Genomic DNA, 22,701 nt, shown 5'->3' with positions numbered 1-22,701 from the left:
GTAATTACGTAATTTCAAAGGAAATGTCGGGAAATTCTGCAAGGGGTTTTCCCATTAATATAAGAAAATTGTAAACAGAACTCATCGTTTTTTCTTAGGTACTATTATTCCATATTAATAATTCCAAACAATAACCGGTTGTTCTCACGCGATGCAAGATTGTTTTATGACTGCTTAATTATTCGCTTGGTAAATATTTGTCAGATTAATAGTTTTCATCTTTGTTAATTTTGTACGACATTAGTAAAAAATGTATGAACATATTGTATCAATTGTGTAAATAATTTTTGTATACGTAAATAAAGTAATTAATGCTTTTAATTTATTTGTTTAAAAATCCGTAGTAAAAAATGATGTTATATTTAGTTTCACAAGAATTACTAACAAATAAAAAACTGTGTAAAAAATAAGCGGTTATGAAAGTGAGTCGTCGAAGGCGAACACGTAATGCAACCGGGAGCAGTGAAACTGAGCCGCGGCTGCGGTCGGGACCCTCGCTTTCACACCAGGATCTCGCGACACCACTTTGTTAGTGTCGCATCATAGAATTATGCGCTGACAATGGTTTTTTTTATTCAATCCACATTGTATAGTAATAGCAGAGTCATTTTGGTATCAGATTCGCGATCAAGTAATCATGAGTCTATTCGTACATATCAACTGCCTGGTAAGTATATGTATTGAGGTTTTATCTTATATAGGTACCTATAGAAAAATCGTGAAAACGCATCATAATAGAATGTGTGGTTTGATTTCAACTCGCAAAAGTTGCAATGCAATCCCTGAAAATGTTTTCAGGCAAAATTAAAAATATTTCTTTAATTAAAATATATACTACATTTTGCAACAACGTAATAATCATCATTGTTAAACAAATAGCAAAATTTAAATATAGCCATTCAACGCAGAGTATCGAACTTATTTAATGACAGCCCGTGCCTCAAATAGTCTCTTAGGCTTTCTAACGTCTGAGAGAGGTAAACATCCGGTCATCGCTTCGCTAAAGGGACTCAGTAATCAAATAACGACAAAATCCCTCGACTCTCGCGATGACTTAATGAGTGGTCTCGTTGATGTCTTTTCTTAGAGTAATGGTGAAAGTTTCTAATCATACAAAAATGTTTGACTTTTAAAAATTAAATAAGTCTTCCTAAAAAGGATTTATATTTTAAAAGAAAACTAACGTTCTTGCGGTAACGTCAAAGTTTGTCAATTCTATTAGAGTTAATTACAATGAGGATTACTTTAATCTAGCTTATTAAAGCGCATTAATTAGAAATAAGTGATATTGCGTTTAATGACTTAATTCATAAACTGGTTGTTGTTAAAGAAATAACCAAACAGGTCCAGTTAACTGCTTCATTAACTGTATAATCTTAGATTTGAAATAAATTAAATGGGTTTCCTTTTGAAACTAATCAAACATATATACTGCTTACATATGTTTCATGTTATTTATTACGTGATCAAAATTTCTTTTGACAAGCATATATTCTAATTTTTATAAATGCCAATTTATTATGTTATTAAAATTCTGCTCCACGACTAATACTAAAGAAGTGCTGTCAAATATTTTATAATAATATAATATGTGTGACTGGTGATAGCCGGTCAAACCAATAAATGTGACTTACCTTAACCGTTTGGTTTTTAAGAGGCTTGTCTGGGTCGTGGACGTACTCGAGCGTGATGCCGTAGAACTGGCCTTTGTTAATGTAGGTAATACGGTCATCTTCTCGCCGCTGGGAGCTACTGCTAGCTGTCTCGAGGTGGTATTTGAACCCGTACGGCGAAAACCTATGGAAGCACATACAAATAAGTAAGTTGACAGACAACACGACATTTATTATGATAATGATATGCGATCACGATAGCGCACAAATGCGTCGCTCCGTACGTACTACGGATCGAGATAAATCTTAAAAGTTGCACATTACGAAGTATCGCAGTAGGTAAGTCGTTGCAGTAACCATTTGTTGGAATATAAAATAAGCCGAGAGCTGGTTTGAGTGAGAGACATTTAGAAAAAGTGCGATTTCTTCTTTAAGATACATATCAACGGATACATGTTCACGACAATAAAGTTTCCATGAAGTGAAGCAATAAAAGTGAGCAAAAAGTGGAAATCTTAATTGTACGGCGAGCGGGTCCAGCCGCAGGCCGTGGAGCGCGGGGGCGCGGGGCAGCGGTGTCGTTACATAAAGGCGTGGAGATCCAGTTCGCAGAGCGTAATGAAAAACTGCGTTTTCTCGTGATTTCCTGCGCGTGGGATCGGCGGAAGGAAAAGCCCGCTAATTTAGTGGCGATCGCGTGCTGTAGCTCGTTAGGTGAGGGCGCGCGCCGGCCGCGCCGCGCCGCTTGTCGTGTCTTGTCGCGTTGCAGGCCCACGCGACATTCGCACACAGAACATTACACTAGGAAACGACGACATCATTATCTGCCTGCTCTATTGTAACACACCTTACTTATGTAATGCGATAAAAAGCTATAAATCGTTAAAGAACGCCTAATCTGCTAATAAATCTCACCGCGGTATGCAGATAGCCGGCTGCGTCGGCGCAGCTCTCAGCTCGCGGTTACACCATTACTTAAAGCTTATTGAAAACAATTTGGTAAACAATCCCGCTGATGTTTGCGATTTAAACCGAGCGCGTGCAGATAAAGGCCGTGTAATGCAAACTCGGGCCGACATTGACGGATCGGTCGCTGCAGTACTCGCCTATCTGATTCTCTCTAACTTATTCCAAACGTTATTTCCATCGGTGACGTAGGCAGCCATTGTTATTTTGACTGTTATTATTCTTTGTTTACGTGCCGCTCGATGTATTACTCTCATGATTGTAAATCGTTTTTTTGCAATTAATCTCTGTAGCAAATATATTTAAAGCATAAATTGGATTTTCAAATGATTTTTAAAACTTTATTACACTTAATAAGGCTTTTTAAGTTCCACCTGGGCTTCTTAACTGCCTACATGAATTCTCGGTACTCGATAATAAATAAGGCATTGTTTTCGAATGAGCTTCATTACAAATTTCAGCAACGCGACGGCCAAAAAAGATACTTCCTGTGTGAAGGCGAGGGTCTTTCATGAATAAATCAATCGGCGAGGCGAGGAAATTGATGATCGCGCAAAAAGCCTTCGGAACGCAGCGACAATAAAGTGCTCGAAATAAAAACGTTCGCTGCGATAAGAAGCGATGTCCCGCGGAGGCCGGAGTCTACCGCGCCAAATTAGATGCGCATAAATACGGCTCTTGCAAGAGCATGGTTGGGCATGGCCACATCGATCGATATCCCTACAACCCTTTTTACAAACAACAGTGATTAGAAAAAAACTTTAAACCTACAATATTGCCAATGTAAGACTACACAGATTTTTTAATGATATTTAAAATCTTTCAAAAAAATACAGGAAATACTATGATACATCGTTTAATTCTAACAAATTCCTTAATTAGTTTCGTGACTTAAAGCATAAACATTTAATTATATAATATATATATTTTTTAAAACCGGAAGAAGGTTAACACATTATATTATACTTTAATTAGGCACAACATATAAAGAGGTTTATAAATCAGCGCTGTCTGTCAAGGTCTGGGCGATTGGTCCGGCGATGGCATTACGGGCGACGAATGTAAATTGGAATAAGAATACCGTTTTATGCGAATTGCAGTCGGGCTCGTCTCCACCGTATCGATGCTTGATGGAAATTGAAGGACCATTGTATGCCTCCGACAAGACGTATGTCCAAACAGACACAATACTGTGAATCATAGCTGCCTATCTTAAGATCATTAAATTCGACTCCTTTTACGTAATCCTTCATTTATTTCATATCATGTACTTACAAAAGTTAACAAATTATTTATAGATTTATATTTTCGAATTAATTTTTCCCAGGCTTAAATGTGTTATTTGTTGCAAGAAGTTTAGTTTAAGAGGAAACAGGGATAGGAAGCAATCCCTGCAGCCTGGAGGCGGGTAGCGGGTTAATGAAAACGGTTAGGCGGCCCGGGCATAATGGCGGCGCGCTGATCGCCCGGTACGCTGCACCACGCACGCATCACGTACACGGCACGCACGCCACTCATCGCCCACCGCCACCGTCCTCTCACGGTAATACACTTAAATTATTTTAAACAAGTCGGTTAATGAATTCTAAATATACTTCCTAAATACCTACAGGTAAACAATTTTACATAAATTAATATCAAGACAGTTTAAAATACTTCCTGCAAAGATTATTTCTAAAAAGCAAAAAGTACTTGTTTGTTTATTAAACAAGCTTCCCGGCAGCGCTCACGATAACTTAATTGACCTTGTAGATGCGGTATGTGAGTTTTATGTGTCCCATTACCCCGCATTAGAAGCCTTTTTGTTGTGGTAACTAAATGTGCATACATTAGTTGATTAAGCTACCACTTTAAGGAAACTGATTCCAGTGTTGAACATTGCGTGAGCAAACATATGTCGTATTGGGACTCAGAGCCGACTACTTGGGCACTCCGGCTACTTAACTGGACGGTAAGTAAAAGTTCAAACAGTGGAGAGGGCGTCGGAATACCTTCGGTGCTTGCAATCGTTCGGGGAACGAGCCTGTATCGGAGGTAATCGAAGAAGTTAAAAGCGACCACGTTTATTTGGGCCAAATGCAAGCAAGTAATTATCGAGATAATAATGCTAATGCACTTATCATGTTGACGACTGCTTCCGCCGCGACGTTGACTGGCTCGGAGCCACTCGTGTAACGATTTGTTTCATCGATCCCGGTATTCAATTAAGACGGGGATTTAGTCTTCAAAGAATTTAATGGTTGAAATTAAAACAAATGAGTTCAAATAATAATGATTACTGCACGCTTTCTATTGCTTTTTATTACGTAACTTTTTATGTTTTAGTATTATATATAAAGTAGTAAGTTATAAGATACCCTTCAAATATTCGAACATTGGTCAGTGCACGATGTTTTGCTTTACCGTCGCGCACGTGATAAATCAGAGTGTAATCCGGATCCAGGAATTGAACTCAAATTGCTCTATTCTCTTGAAATCTCACCGGGGCAAGTTTTTCTATAGATTTTAATTATTTAGTAGTTCCTAAGAAACACGTATCGCGATATTTCAATTTAATGTTTTAATTGTGGAAGATCCCGTGGCCTCATTTTTAATGTTGACAATTTAAGACAATTAAATTTTAAAAAGTTTTAATTGACAGCCTGATTAATTATGATCAAAATAAACTACATTTATGGTCTAAGTTTAGGCAAAAATAAACATTTCTTTACGCAACTACAATAATGTAACATTACCTTTAATTCCTTTCTTCAATACAATGTAATCTTACCTTTAGGATCTCCCTTAAATACTAGCAGCGTGAAAAAAAAAATCATTGAAATATAGACAAGATAAAATAATTGCGTTAATGTTTGGTTCGTATGACTGTGGAATATTTACGGCATACTTGATATATTCATAATAATATTTCATTTTTGTAAATAATTACCTATTTATTGTAAGTAATTTTATACAGTATATAGTAGTATAGTATGTACTCTACTGTTTGAAAACAATAATATTATAAATATATAATAGCACTAAGTAATACTCGATCGTACTGACATCGAATAAAATATTAAGGGGAGATACATAAATGTATCTATATACAAGCCGCCAATAGTTTGAGTTAAACATGCAAATATAAAGTTAAATTATGTTAAAATATTTATTTACCTTACTAAAATTATTTTTTTTAACTGAAAGTTTGTTTTTCAATAAATATTCGTGTTTTATTTTGTTAAGTATTATAGGCCATGACATTTTGTGACTTGGCGATTAGTCACCACATTACATTAAGTATCGTTACTTTAAGATACTTAATTGTTAACTACGTACATTTACATATTGTTAAGCAATGTAATTTATTTATGTCTAACGCCATTAGGCAGTATAATAAACCCATAATCCTAAGCTACTATGTAAACGCGTATAATTTCCATATAAACTAGCAGCTTGACCGCGGCGCCGCTTAAAAAATAGAAAATCTTTTTTCGAACTATAATTTTTTTTTAATTAAAGAAAAGTCTCAACTAAAGCATAGACTTCCTTATGTAAATAGATAAATAGTTTTTCATCGAAATAACATCAGAAACTATATAACAATACTTAAAAAAATCTGAATTACATAATTAAATAACGCCATTTGAATAATTCTAATGAAACCACGTTCAAGTTTACAAAATAATAGTTTGTTTTCATAAGATAATATGGAAAAGATCCTATTTATTTACTTTAATATGAACATGTTTGTATAGCGTCGAATTTGCTTATCACGAGATACAAATTATCACCCGGGACCGTTAGATGTAGCAACATCACAATATCAAGTAGCTGTAAATGCCAGACTTGATTGTTCAGTAAACAGACACTCTTTGACCATCTGCCGACTACCTTGTTAATGACCTCAGTTTGAATCCTCATCAAAACAACACCGGATATTGGTATGAAAGTTATTTCATTAATTATATTATATATAAATAAAATAAAAATGTTGTTGAATGAAATTTAAAAAGGGAACTTACGGGATCTATACTTTTAAATTATTTTTAAACTTTATCGATAAATGTTACGTCGTTTCCAGATATTTACAGTTTGAGTAAGATTTTTTAAATTTTAATTAAAATCTGGATAGAACTTAGCACAAGCTGCTGGAAAAATATAAAATAATAACACTAAAAAACTAAACAACATTAAGGTATTAAACATAAAGAAATAATGGCGAATATTTTACGTATTAAAATTTTCGAAATAATTGAGTAAAGACATAATACATAAGCGTTAATTAACACGTCAGTGTAATCATTTACGTGAGTGTTTTTAATTAAAACGCAACAGATTATAATTGCCGCAGAATGCATTGAATTGTAACGTTTGTTACGCGCCAGGCACATACAAAGTATTTCATTAACACATAATATACACAGTTCCACGTCGTAATTTTAACGTAGAAAATATTATACAACTCTAACTAAATATGTTATAATTACTTTTGACGTTGAAATTATAGGTTTCAGTTGCTCGGAGTTAAGTATACTCATGATTTTAGATAGTTTAGTAGATATAGCGATAATACTTCCTTAAAAATGAATCTTTTACACATTTTCATACAAGTATTAACTTAGTATTAAAATACCAAAGTTCCAAATACTACTTAACGATTGTCAAGCCGGTGAAATCACTAAAATAACAAGAAAAAGCAAACGCAAGTAAGCCAGATGTTTTTTTTATAGTGATGGAACTTTGTTAGTTTATAATGTATAGCTACAACAATTATGTTCAAATTAGTAACATAAATTACTCATATGTTACGAATAATGTAATTTTATTCGAGGTAACACTGCGTGTGTTCGTCGTTCGATGTTTTTTCCTAGAAAGGGCCGTATAGAAGATAGTCTGGAGGTGCGAAGTGGTCGGTCAATAAGCTTGTTCAGGTCGCTGGCAGTTTCCTCCTATTCTCAGCCAGCGGGTATCGAACGACGGTAATCAAATTGTTTTAGGTGTTTACGCTAACCATTTACAGGCGTACCGTGAATTATTTTTATTAACGGTTTGCCGTCAACTTACCAATTGGAAAATTCATTTTTAACTCGATGTTTTTATAATGATGTTATTTTTATTATTCATTTTCAAAGAGAAATAGATTTGAGTATTTAATTAACATACTGGCCGCAATAAATGAAACAAACATTTTATGAAGACATTAACAATTTTTAAGAAAATAAACGAGTAGGATTATACCAATGAATTAAAGATAAATTAAATCTTTTCTTATCAGCTATCAACTTTTATACTTATCAATTCCCAGAAAATTTATTATACTAAACACTTTTATTATTACGTAATAATATTTTAATATTACTTAATTAAATAATATTTTTGATTTAAAACGTCTTTACGTTATCTTATCTTGAGTGAATATTTTTCTTAACGTCGCAAGTAACTTAGTCCCCACATTACTTAGTGGCGAGTGTAAGTGTACCTACTGTAGCGCCTGTCATTAATATGCGTGGAAATAACGCACTATGTTTATGGCAAAACAGGTAGATTCTGTAAGCACATTTACTCGAATGGATAATGTTGAAGTTTCTTAGTGGATATTTAAATGTAATCAGCGAATAACGGAACGTTGGAAGAAGTTTTTATTAATACTGAACGATAAGTTTTGATTACTAGCATAAGAAAGTCATAGTATGCTTTGCTTTTATCATAATTCTATTTTTGGATCTGCTTGTTTGGTATTTGAAAAGCCGATTTACCTCTACGTAATTTGAAGGCTTCAACAATATACATAAAACAAAATGCGAACACTAACGTAATCTGTACCTAGAGACGGGAAATCCCAAAATAAATTTTATGTTTGAGAAATAGAGGGCATAGCTTCAGATATATCAACCTCGCAAATTCATGATAAATGTTCACACTTCGTTAAGTCGTCATACGATTTACTTGTTACCAAACATCAAAGATACAAGCTTATAAATTCACACATACTTTAAAGGTTTTATATATTAATGAAATCAATGAATTTGCGGTAAATGTCAAGGATAGCGCATAAATGTACAAAGTTATCAAGACCACTTTCTACTTTATAATATTTAAAAACATTATTTAAACATATAAACATTCCACAGTCGATTACGTGTTGACACTACAAGTAAATACGGACTTGAAGAATTCGAATTGCTTCGTAATTTATGGAAGAATGAGAAAAAGAATTTTATTGAAATAACTTGTCCAAAATAGATGTTTAGTTTTGTAGTACTTACAGTTTGGCGATTTGTATCTTGTCTGCATCATTTTGTCGACCAAAGTCGTGCCAGGGGCGCGTACGGGGGGGCTGCGCGGGGGAGTGGTGCGCGGAAGGGGTACCGCGGCCGTCCTCGCCCACGCCCGGCTGCTGGCAGATCACCGTGTACTCGAAAGACTGTGTGGGATACCATTTCTCTAATTAAAAATTTATTTTTTTACATAACACTTTGTAGTTAGATATTACAAGGTATGTACATAATGTTACGACCAGATATAAGGTAAAAGGTCTATAAAAATCGTGAGGCAGAAATTAAAGATTCAGAGTAACTTTACGTGCTCATTCCACCAGAGTTTATTTGAACCATTGGTTATACGAGAATGCCAAACTTATTAATTATTACTTAACAGGTCTTAATTTTGTAACAGAGACGTGTGTTACAGGATCGCAGGTCGAAACAAACATTTACGTTTTTGCGTACGAAAGGTAACAACTTTACCGTCACTTTTTTAGTGCTACATTACTTAACCCCTAATTTCTAATTTAATTTTTATTTTAATAACTTAATGTTGTAGAAAATATTAAATGCAATGTGTTAGTTATTCTTAAAAATAATATTTTTCATTAGTCATTTTAGTGTTAAAAAGTAAACAAGTACCAGGTTACTAAATTAAATTCAAGTTATGAAAAATTCACGAGCAATTTGATCGCGTGTTGAAGTGATATGCGCGCGTATTGCTATTAGTTACGTGTGTTTCAATTTGTTTTATTTATTTCATGTATTTTGATCAAAGAGGTTCGTTAAAAGGCAAATTTAAATATTGTGTTGGTTCAAATTTTAAATTAAGATTTATTATTACTTGTTTTTGTTTCTTTCCACATTTATTAACATTTTATGTAATCTTTTCTATACCTTCTTCAATCATTTTATTTTTAGAACATCAACAATTCACAACAACAGAACATTTAAATTAGTGATCACATCGGAAAAATTTTGTTAACATGAATAAATGAATAATTAATTTTTACATAAAATACTAATTCAAAAATGTTGTTATTTGTTCTAGCTCTCTATTGAAAATGTAAAGGTAACAAGAATTAATTTCATGTAGTAAAAAGTCTAACTGGAATCTTAAGGTTATCAATCTTGTATTTATTAATATTATCAATATTCTTCCACTTCTGTTTTGAATAAAAATACTCTAATTTGTTTATTATATTATCAACATAAATCCAAAAACCAATTTTGGAAATAAATTGCAAAAATATGTAATAACAGAAATGTTTCGTTGAAAATTAATATTTCGATATAACAATAAATTTCAATATTACCATAACGACATCTTCAAACTTAATCGAACGCTATCGTGACAAATTTTTCATTAATGATTTTTTATTTAGGTATGAACGAGACACAAGTCCGAACACCAACCAGTATGGCAGGTTGGAGGCCGTATCACACGGGTCTTTTTTTTCTCTCGCATGATTAATTTCAATCATTCACAGTAGTTTCCATCCTCGTCCCCTCGATCGCATTTGTGATAACCCTAAAGGTTAATGTCTATCACTTATTTCATAGAATATGTATGTTAAAATGTATCGTTTATAATACAAGCGCGGATTATTAGATAAATATATTCGTAGGTAGCGTCGCCAAGTTATAATCGGTAGGAAAACTCCATTTAAAACATATTTACATAGATGAATAATATTAAGCCAGTGAGTTGCTTGACACAAAACTGAAAACTTGCTATCGCACTAAGTATGTTGAATCAAGTATACAGGTATTTTAAAACACATGGGAATCACATGATGTGGTAAAAATAAATGCTAGCCACATAAGAATAATTACTGGGAAATAGTTTGGAGTTGTTAGGCGGAACATCTTTGTATGATATTTTATTTTTTAAGTTTAAAACAATTAGGCATTTCATTATATGTGGTTATTATCACCTCTATGTGTAACAAATTGAGACAGAAATCCCAACTAATCACAATTACGATTGCGTATATATCACGCTATTTCTTGTTTAACTCAAATAATATCGGTTACTTTTGAAAAACAGGAAGGAATTAAAGACTTGTTTTTTATGAACTTAAGTAACGGAATGGTAGGTTTGTTTGTTGTTTTGATAAATTAGTATAATATTATTCTAAAAAAAACGTGGAGGTGTCGTGGGATTTTTTTTTAATAATAACATTACATTAAATTTAACTACCACGTTATTTATGATAATAGTTAAAATTATTAAAATATTAGTATAATTACGTCATCGTTTCCTAGTACAAGCGACTCACAATGATATCAATAAACTTAACGACTTTTAAGCATAATAATACTTAGCATTAATTTTACGATATGCTAAATTATGTTTAATTGGCAAAGAACTTGGATATTTCGCCACAACCGTACATATAATATGTAAAGAAATTCATCACGGCTGAACATTGATTTGAAACGTGAAACAAAACGGAATCTTAAATGTAATATTAAATGACATGATTTGAATTTAAATAATGTACATAATCAGTTAATGTCAACATTATATTAGAATTGATTCTATGGCAGTAGAACAAAAGATAAACGTTCGTATAAGATAGTATTGTAGGCAGGCTGGGCTCGTGATAGCCGCGCCTTGAAGGTGCAAATCCTATATAACTCGGCTACCGGCCCGATTATAGTCATGCCAATTTGTTATTTTAATATGATACCTCAGAAATATGTAGTAAAATGGAAGGGGCTTTTAAATATGTCTCGCAGAAGGTCACAATGTCGTGACTTTATAAATGATTCGATGGAGATGGAATAAATTGGATCTTTGTTGAATAACAATTTATCTGAAGTATAAAGAAACAAAAACCTAGTGTATCGTATTTGACTTCCTTGTATTGGATACAATACATTCGTATTGGATGAATAAACAAATCAAGTTAGTAATTAGTGGGCATCTCTGTTACGTTTAATTTATAACTGTTTCGACGTATGATAATTGACTTTAATTACATTATCATTGGTTATGCTACCTTTACAAAAGAAAACGTTGAAAATCAATAGATTCTTCGTTTATTGTGAAATGGACATTAATGGTCTTATTAGACATTTATCAAATGATTTCCCTATTGGATACATTCGACTACGATTCTGGAGACACTTCATTTAACCCTATGTCCTATGTATTAAAGTATTTTAAAAACATTATAACCAGAAATCATAGCTTTCACCAATTACAACCTATACGTTACATTTTTGTAAATAAACTCTGATGAAAATTGTATTTGGTATCTTCTGTTATTTTAAAACCTAGTTATAATAACCATAACAGATATTTTAAATCTTAAGATGTCAGACGAACACACTTAAAACAGGTACATGCAGTAGAAAATAAAAAAAAATCAAGAAGGTGCGAGAGGGTGGGCTTCTGGAATAGTCAATATCGTCGATAACCGTGCTGTTTTTTGCGAAATGTTACGATTGATAGAAAAGTTCTACAAACATGTATACTACTCTCGAGGTGCATAAACGAGTTTTCCTCGTAAACTCGGTTCTGTACCTATCCGTAGCTTATTTTAAATATCTTAAGAGAAATTATTAAAAAATCTATAAATGTCAAAAATCATAACATAAGAATATCCGCAAATAAGCAAGTAAGCATGTTTAGTGTTTTTGTATGTGTGTGTTGTGTGTGTGTGAAGCCCGCCCGCCCGCGCCCCCGCCGCACCGACCTGCTGCACGGCGGTGTGGTCTCGCGGTGTCACCGCATCCGCGCCGATGCCACTGTCCGGCGACGGCAGGTCCACGGTGAGCCCAGCCGCTGCGATCACGCTTTTGCTGTGGTACCGGGGCGCGGCGTACCGCTCGCCGAACGTCGACGCCGGAGCCGGCTCCGCGTCGGCGTAGGGAGGCGCGCTTCTTTGCTGGTATCCATCGCCCACAAAGTACTCTCGGTAGTAAGGCTCTCCGGCGAAGGTGGCTGGCTGACGAGAATACTGATCCCCGTATGGGGTAGGGCTAGGGGTGCCGGGCGGCGCGAACATCTGCGCCGCATACATCGCCGCGTCCGGCAGCAATGAGCCCGCCGAGGAGGCGCGCGATGGCACCGGCGACGGCGACCCCGCTTCCCCGGGCTCGCCGACCGCCACCTGCGGACACACGCGCCGGTTACACGCGTTCTCCCACGACAACTGTCCGGTCCGCAGCGTCGACGCATACATGCCGCGTCAAGTCACAGTTCACAGCTTCACGTACACTACGATCGTTCGCAACACGTTCACAGAGCGAATGTGAAAAATCCTATGGGTAACAGAAAGGTCCTCGTGGTTGCGGTGCTCGGTGCGCCGGTCAAGGGGCGCGGGCGGGCGCGGCTAGTGCGGCGCGAGCGGAGCGCTCGGCGCATCGTACGCTAGCCGCGATAGATAACACATGAGTGACCGGTAAAGAGGTGTGTAAGTGCGTGCGCGCGCGACGGCGGCGTGCGGACGTGTGACGCACCTTGTGTCGCGGCGGCTTGAGCGCGTGCGGCTCGGGCTCGTCGACCACCTTGCGGCTGAGGTCCTCGGGCTCGCGCTTCACGCTCCCCGCGTGCAGCAGCACCGACAGCTCGCCCAGCTCCGCCCCGTGCGCGCCATTGGCCGCCTTCAGCGCGCCGCCGGCCCTGCGGAGGGGAGACAAGCGTGATTGGCGACGCCCGGCAATGCGTGCGCGCCGCTATTTCTACGACCGACCTCGTCGGGCGACGAGCGACAAGCGCTAAGCGCGCTTATCCGTACTGTCATATTCACACTTTGCAACACCTACATACCCTATACAATTCGTATCTTCTATTTATATTTTCTAATAAATAACTAGTATGATTACTTTAGTACAATTTTGTTGAGAAACCACAAAAATAAAAGTATTTTCTAGTGACAAATATTTTTTTTTGTATTTCATGTTATTTCCTCTTATTCGTAGAAGTACATTTACTTTTAATTTTATTTAAACATAAATACTATATTAAAATTACAAAAACATCTGTTGTAAAACAGCGTAAAATTTGTAAAGGTGAAGAAAATAAATTCTAAAAAAAGAGTTACTGTAAATAACTGTAGGTAAACCTAACAAAAGTAGACAGAGACTGTTATTAATTATTGCATCTCATCAAATCACAGACATACTTCAACCTAATTCGTCAACACTGAACAGCCAATATAAAAGCACACTCTGTATACAAATATTTTTAAACAATGTCGTGTTCATGAAACATACGACAAATAATCTTCATTAAAATTATATCTTATATTATATAGTATCAAAAGTAAAAACCACTACAATGTACACTATAAAATATCAAAGAAAAATTAACAAGAGTAACTATTTTATTAGCCGACTTCAAAAATAATAAGAATTAACTGTTTTAATGAAATGAGATGCAGTGACGATGTCGTAGCAAGTTTCATCACATTGATTAATTTTACCTCAGCACGAAACTGTTTCTCATCATATCTTAGATTTATTATTTTCATTCCATAACCAATAAAATCAAAAGAGAATAAAACATAACAGTATTAAGAAGTGTAATGAAACTGAAATCTTATCGATTATTTATTAAATCTAATAACAAATCACTAGTGCTGATAACGAAGGAATTAAAATTTAAGTAAAAATTTTTTTTGTAGAACTAGAATTAAATAGATTTCTATAAAATAGAATAATATTGATATCGAAATACAAACAGAATACGGTTAATCACTAAAGTAGCTATTAACACAGCTAATTATTAAATTATGTAAATTATGAAGCAGTTTTTCAGAATAACCATATTCGTGGTGTATTAAAAAAATTAAAGGACAAGTGGAAAATCGAACGGCACCGGAGAAGTGGAGATATCTTCTTCATATCATAACGGAAAAACAAATTGCCCCAAAATTATAAATTGAAGTTCAACATCATCACCAATGTCTCACTTAAAAAATTAAGATTTAAATGAAACAGCACATGCAAAGTAACAAAAAAAATATCTGCTTTTAAGTTTTTGAAAAGTAAATGTGTTTTAATTGGTAACTCAAGTGTGACATTAAAATGATAATCGTCAACATAAAAGAGTCATCAGTACGTATAATTTTGTCTTACGACTAGGAATTCCCAATAGTTACAGTTTACGTCGCGTGTATGACTACCATTAAGCACACCACTACACCACTAATATCCATATGCGTTTCCAATAACATTAGCATTATTGACATCTTCTACGAAACGCTTGTAATGTTCTCTAAGAAACAAAAAAGACTTTTTAAATAATTATAGGAGGCATTTAGACAGTAACGCTAAATAACTTTGACTCGGTGCATATGAGTGAGTGGGCACTTGGGGCGCGGCGCGGGTTGCGGGGCGCGGTTTTCGTCGGCCGGTGTCGGCGAGGGCCGATTTATGATAATTGAAGACATGTTTCATTGGCGCTCAGATGTTTATTTTAGATAAGACAGTCGGTTGGCACTATTTCATGCGTCCGATTCGACCGCGCTGCGCGACCTCCCGCGAGCAGCAACTCCGATTGCAGTGTTCGCTTCGTTTATTCATCTCGATTTATGCTTGCGATTTGTAAACCAAACCCAAAGAGCGTGAAATCGCCACAATAATAAGACAATATTTGATTTATTTTTTCTGAACGCTACAGTTATCCGTTAAACATGAACTGCCTGCATTTCGGAACGATGACAGTTATCTTTATTCTAAGGGTGATCAACTCTTAGGTAAATAAGACTTCGTTTAGGTAAAATGTTTTTATAGATCCAAGTTCAAGTCCGTCAAGAAAAGAGCATTTTGTTCCTTAAAGGTTGGCAATGCATTTGCATTCGATCTCTAATCTGACTATCGATATGTTGGCCACCCCTGCCTTTTTCGAACGATCGAGTTTGTGTTGTGACATCGTGAAGGGTTTACGTTGGCATTTTTTTTGTTAAAGCATGCAAATTGAGTTTGCGTTAATCCTGGCATGATGTGCCGGAGGCAAAGTGAGGCAAGAATCGTTATTCATGTGTTCAGGGCGCGGCTGTTTACATTTTGTTTATTGTCTGTGGCGGTATGAACACGACACAAAGCTGTCGGCGCGGCGTTGACAGCTGACTTGACAATTGAACCGAGGAATGTGCTTATTTCGTGGAATTTCGTAACACTAAATTGTCAATTCAACAATCACTTTAATTTCTTAATTAATTAATCAAGACATTCGGATCTTACATTTAATTCAGAGTCGGTGTAAGATATAGGTTCTGTATTTTTTTTTGTCTCAAACATACATATTACAGAATCATATCTTAAAAATTCATATTATAATAAATTGGTTATAAAATGTTTCCCACTGAATTTTACCTACGCCTGCTTTAATTATCTAAATTGAGGACAAAATTGTTATTGTACTTAACGTATTAATTTTCCTTATTATGAGTAAAAATAACACAACATAATATGATACAAAATAAACACACCATCTTAAAATAGTGATGTTAAAAATAGAATTAACATTGAAATGTTGCCAGTAAAAAATCTAAAAAAATGAATATAAATGTTTCAGATTTTATAGAAATGTTTTTACTTGTATATACTTTTTAACTTTAACTTTTATATTTAAGATTTTTGCAACGCATGCCGGGTGCAACTATGTATTTACCAGCCCTACAAACGTAAATAGAAGTTAAATTCCCAAACTCCAAATCTGATATCAGTGTCATGTTGCAATAGATTAACATAACATTGCGCACCATAAAACATGTCTCTATGAACACCTTCTCTACCAACAGTAACTGTATTTCGCATGCAAATGTAAAAGTGCATCGCGTAAGCATCTGTATGTTGCCTACTCAGATGAATCGCGTCCGTAATTATTTGCAATGTTTACTTAACACCCTTTCACACATGACGAGGCATCGACAATGCACCGCTAGGGGCAACATACCCTCGATAAAAATATCAGGTACGTCAAATGGCTTATCGCTACCGAATCAATCTTGAATAAAATCTTCTTTAATTTAATTTTCGATCTGATTTGAATTCGAATTCATAGATTACATTTTTACTGTGTATATTTAAATAAGCTTGTAATTTATACGTAAGAGTTAAATTTTGATTATATCAGCCTAAATTTTTATTAGCCTTCATTCTATATTTTATGTCAAAAGCAAATACCGTTTTGACTGTTATATGTACATGTGTTCAGCATAGCTGTTATTGTTAAATATAAAATAGAACTAACTACAACGAATCGGAATTTTAAACGAAAAATATTGTAATATTTTTCGAATAAAATAATTATATTATTGTAACAAATAATCTGATTTGTATGCCATGAACAAGAAGGAATATTGTCATTAATAAGTAAATTTGATTTACACGATAGGGCTTTGCTTGAAACTAGAACGAATATGTTTTAGCGCAGCTGCGTAAGAACCTCGCAAAATACGGTCATGGAAGCAAGCGAAGCTTTGTTAACTATGGCTAGTTAAGGTATCTAACTAATTGAATCTATTCCATCTCTGCAACCACTAATAACAGTATTTAACTATACAGATTATATTTTAAGGTTGTTTTAGACCGATGGCTTATTATAATTTCATATTTAAATATTCTGCGACGATTTTCTGCGTCGAATTTTTACTATCAATTATTGTCTTAAAGAAGAAATCCATGGAAATTATAACGAATTCACTCTTCCCTTTTGGATTAAAATGTTGGCCAAATATGGCTGCAATGCATAAATTACACATATTCGTCACTATGTGAGTTATTCTGACTTCACAATAAACGTTCAAAGTATACCGAGTAACATTAGTTAAGTAAATATGCAAGTGTACAGAATAAATAATCGCATAAAATAAATAATCAAGTAAGTGTGTAATGAATCTAAGAAATAAACATACATTAAAGTATAACTATCATTACGATTACGATCAGAAGCGATGACAGTTTATACATCGTTTGACGAATAGATTAAAATCTATTGAGCGATAAAACTACATAAAGAAGGCGCTTGCAGCGGATGTGAGCGACGTAATTCCATTCTATTTGAATATATCATTCGGCCAAATGTAGGTTTATTGCCACTTTTCTCACGGAACTGATATCTTAGAAAAAAAATGAATTGAAAATGAATACGCCGTTTGTTAATGTCAATAAACAAGAAAAATGACGCATGTGAGCGAATCAACTCCTTTGCCTTGCAGGACTCAGCTAATTAACAGTTTTCTGAGATGGCAACTGATAATAATAATATAGACAGCTGCTCCTTACAATTCGCACAGTAACTACGATAATTGGATTTCTTTAGATGGCCGAGTGAATGGAAAATACACGGTTGAAAAAATGGTCAAGACCCGATTTCATATTTCACTACGCGATGTCCGACGCTGTCCGCGATATAACGACCTTACTGTATTCTTTATACATTATCCTCGGCAGAGGGTCGGCCGCTTCCAAGGGAATCGTATGGTATTAACTACTAAGCTATAACAATGCAGACGTATCTTCAAGAGGAAACCGGTTCCGTTCCTAAATGGGTCACACGGTTCCAGCTCCCTCAGTTTTTGTTAAGCAACCGCGACGTTGCATTTTGCTCCGTTGCCAATTCTCCTTTAATCTAAACCGTTTATATTGTTTTTAAATTATACGCAGCAAAAAGTTTTACGAGAAATAAGTTGAACGTTACCCCGTTATTGTACATTGACTAATATAATTTTTCCATTTACATGCGATTACGATATCCCGAGGGGAAAATTAAATAATTGATACAATAAAATAATTCCCCACTACTCGTTCGTTTTGCTAATAAAAAGTTCGATTAAACTATGTTTCATTTAACGACTATTTATTTATTACTCGACCATTAAGTCGTCGTTATCGTCTCGAATGGGTTCTGTGATATTTTAAATATCCATTTAATTTATATACCCAATTAAAGCGTCGCATACTAAGTGTTTACAGAGAAACCGATTTCCCGTTAGTTGTGAGTGTGATCGGCGACAGGGTCAAGAGGGCGCGGCCCTCCCCGGTGCCGTGCCGGTGCCATCCCGCGCGTTTCTATGCTAATCTTTACGCTCGTATACACGGCACCCCGACAGCTATTAATTATTATAGTCATCGTTTTCACTTAATACCCATGTTACCAGTAACCAGTATTCTTAGCCTCCGAGCACTGCAAAGCGCTGCGCTATCCACATTGCAACGTTTAGGAATCATACGCCTACGTCAAACTACCATGGAACGTTTTATGTATATATACATACCATCCGAACTTGTTGGCTTCAATATCTATCGAGCATTCAATTCAAATAATATGAGCAATTTAGTCTACGAAAACGGAACCGAAACTGACGATATTCTGGCACTGAGCTACATAACGGATTTGCATACAAACGCATGCGGCGACAACGTACGAATGGGTGCGGGCGAGCCGAGGCATTCGTTATAATTTTGAATGTATGAATGAGAAATAGCAGCGCACGTCGAGCGAGCGCGCGCCGCGTGGGCCGCGTGGGCCGCGCGCCGACAATGAGCCGCGACGAACGACGAGTCCCGGCCGGCCTTGTCAATGAGAGCAACTTCCATCTACATCCGTCTATTGTCGTCATTTGTATTCGTGGTTGAGAGTACGCGGTGACGAAGATGACAGGCTGAACGCGTTGCGGCCGTCGCCGGAGACAATGCCGCAACTCCAGTCGGAGGCACTAATGCTGACGGCCATCGACGTGTGCGGCTGCATACAAAGGAGCAAAACGGAGACCGCTACCCACTCGAATATTTGCTTCGTGTTACATTTTATATATTTATTGTAATGCCCGCTGCGCACGTGGGCTTCTGACTTAACTTTTTAAATGAATAACATTACCTTTGCATCGGCATCAGAAAGTTACATAATCAATTACTACCCTTGTTTATTTCATTTTCGCAAAAGTAGTTGGTGTACTCGTGGTGGCAACACAAGAATGAAATTGGAGGGTTTTATAAGTGTAAAAATACCTGGAGTTTTTTGAAACAGTGAGGTTTTTATCGAAAGTGTTTCTGTTTATTAGTTTTATATTTATATATGTAAGTTGCTTGCGACACTTTTTTATATTATAATGCTTCATTTTTCCATTACAAAGAAAACAGAAGGGCAAACTAGCCCGCGGGGTCAAGTCAAAATGATGCACTTTTTATAATGACAATATGTGTCGGCGCGGCGTGGCGTTTGCTCATTTCTGTGTCACCATTCAAAGGATGCTGTTAACAACGTCTCTCAAAGAGCGGGCATAATTTGATCGGGGTCGCGTTTCTATGAGAATACCGTTGAATGCGCTAACATTATCTCCTATGAATAGTTTTATGTCCTTTATAAATTTTGAATGGCGTTTATAAAAATAAAATAATTTAATATTTTTGCATCTAGATTCGTTTGTGTTGCAAAGCCATAACGATGTGTCCTGACACTTTTAATATGGTAAGATTTTTATAAAAATATAGTGTAATATTTTCATGTTTAAAAATTAATGCAAGAAGTTTTATTTCAGTAGATCTATAGATTCAATTATCATAAGCACATACTGATTTTAGTCAGTAGGTTGTATTTATTTTAGGACAAATTAAAGTATACAAAAACTATCACATTTACAAAAAAATATAGCAACTGTTTCTTCAATCGAGTGCAAAAAATATGGTAATCTGTAATGATATGTGCAACGAGTCTCAGGGGTGAACATTCTTAGCTTCGCGAACTCTTATTTCTTTAATCTCGCTATACGTATTCAAATGAGTGCTTATGATTTATTGAGTGGAACATTAACATTTTTATTATTTGTTATTCTTACACCTTTCGTTGGGGCCGGAAGACACGCGGCCTATGTCTCAGTGTACTCAGCCGTGAGACTCGCTCACACACCGCGCTGCAAACACAACGCACACAAAAACTACTCAGCAGACACAAAAGATAACATATTATCATAGTTTACATATAAATTTTACGCGAATTCATTCTGTATTCACGGCACCTCGATATTCGTCGATTATAATGATAATTGCATCGATACACGAACGTTCGATTTGATGTACGACCGTGAGAAGCGGCCGATTGATTTTCCGCAATCGTATTACACTTGTCTCGTTTACAAAAATGAATTTATTTGGTTTAATCTTTGTATTTATATTTCGTAAACTAGTATCTGTAATAAATATTAAGAACTATGGGATATGAGGAAAACGTGACATGGCTAGCAGAAAGTTTTTCTTGTAGAAAATAATTATTACGCATAGATGATTGGAACGCCTACGACAAACTCTTATACACCTTGCCATGTAGGAGGAGAGCTTTTGTATGGCTACGGCTCGATAACGTTACTTTTTACGGTTTAGAAAATAAAAGGTTTTTGATCTCAATGGCCATAAAAAGCTAAGTCGGCTTAGATTACTTAATGAAGTAAACTTGCTATTACGAAGTGCAGTTATTTAATCTAAGGCTAAGCATATTAAGATATGAATTATGTAAAAATCTAATAACTAGCCTAAGAGCATTATCTCTGTCTACCCCTGGTAGGGTTACCTAGCCTAATGCAACACTTAAATATTATTTCTCGTATAAAGGGGAGCAACTTACGGCCAGACGTCAATTTTAACATCTTTGTGTAAGTTCAGGTGTGCGTCCTGCGCGAGTGGCGGCAGCTTGTAGTACTCTGCGACGAGCGGCTGGGGTTGGCCGTGCCCGTGCGCGTCCTCAGCGACGCCCAGCGCCGCCGCGGCCAGCGCCGGCTCGCCGCCCGCGTAGTACGTGCGCCACGACTCGCCGCTCACCTCCATCACCTCCTTGCGTCTTCTGCAATAAACAATATTACTTACTTACTTCATACACGACTTGTGCAACTCATTTTAAACATTAGATATATTTTCGAGCCAAATCGTTATTTTTTATCAATGTGTGATAGGTATTCGCATATTCGCACAGCAAAAAAACCTAGCAATATAATGATTATTATGACATTCGATAAAAACTGCTCGTATACGAATTGTTGTTTGTCATTGATTCTATTGAATCAACAAAGTAAACACGATGTAATACGCTGATACCCGAAGCTTGTAGTTTTACAACTGGACCGACTACAACATACAACCAGTTATTAGGCGTGACCATTTTGGTACGGATACTGACCTTTGATGGTATACATCGGCGGCCGTCCGCATCGAGTATGACGCTATAATACGTACGCTAATTGTTGCGTATACTAACCGTGAGTCAGCACATCAAGTGTCCGGTTAGAGAAAACTGAATTACCACTGAATACGGTGGCCGCTTCATTTTTTTGGTTTTGTCTGATATCAGAGCAATACAAGTGGACGGTATCGGTCGATCGAATCATTTGCATCTGTCGACGGAGCGATTCTAATTTGGAGGTTAGCCTGTTGCGAGAGAGCAGCGGCTCGTGCTCCGCGGGCATACGTCACGCGGCCGGGCCGGGCCGGGTCGCCTGGCGCTGCGCAACCTGAATGTAGAACAGGTCCGAACCACTTGCAGAACCGGAAGGATACGAGGCAAATCCCTGCTCCCTCGCCAACCAGTTTAGGTCGTCTGACGTCACGCCCAGCGGTATCCGACGGTGCAGACAAATAAATAAAAAATGTTGGAAGCACGCGTCGGACGAGTTTGACCGGATCGTAGTTCTACCTGATTCCTGTTCCTCGTTCATACTGCGCCGGAGCACTGCTCATTGTCATAAATGTACCACTACACAAACAATAGAAGAAATAAGAATATGAGTAATTACCATCAGAAAACGTCTTATAAATAAAAAAAAATTAAGTTGCCTTCTTTTCTAATACATACAAATATAGTATTATAAAATATGTATACATGTGGTTAAAGTGCAGAAAACTGTCGTCAATTCAAAAAAGTATACATT

At 36.1% G+C, this 22,701-nt stretch overlaps 1 protein-coding gene across 5 annotated transcripts in view; it reads right to left on the bottom strand.

Moving 5' to 3' along the window:
* The window catches only part of grh (grainy head), a 90,288-nt gene that overhangs the window by 21,371 nt on the left and 46,216 nt on the right, over positions 1 to 22,701 (bottom strand). For 4 of the 5 annotated variants that reach the window (XM_013320940.1, XM_013320941.1, XM_013320937.1 and 1 more), the window contains exons 3-7: positions 21,405 to 21,620; positions 13,298 to 13,460; positions 12,532 to 12,948; positions 8,828 to 8,985; positions 1,635 to 1,797 (exon numbers count right to left, since the gene is read on the bottom strand). In XM_013320940.1, the coding sequence (XP_013176394.1) occupies positions 1,635 to 1,797; positions 8,828 to 8,985; positions 12,532 to 12,948; positions 13,298 to 13,460; positions 21,405 to 21,620 (1,117 nt within the window). The remainder of the gene's footprint in view (positions 1 to 1,634; positions 1,798 to 8,827; positions 8,986 to 12,531; positions 12,949 to 13,297; positions 13,461 to 21,404; positions 21,621 to 22,701) is intronic. The other variant, XM_013320939.1, reaches the window with a different exon arrangement.

Source organism: Papilio xuthus, unplaced genomic scaffold (genome assembly GCF_000836235.2).
Source record: "Papilio xuthus unplaced genomic scaffold, Pxut_1.1 DF825946.1, whole genome shotgun sequence".
NCBI classification, from domain to species: domain Eukaryota; kingdom Metazoa; phylum Arthropoda; class Insecta; order Lepidoptera; family Papilionidae; genus Papilio; species Papilio xuthus.
This window is presented reverse-complemented; position numbering and strand designations above follow the sequence as displayed.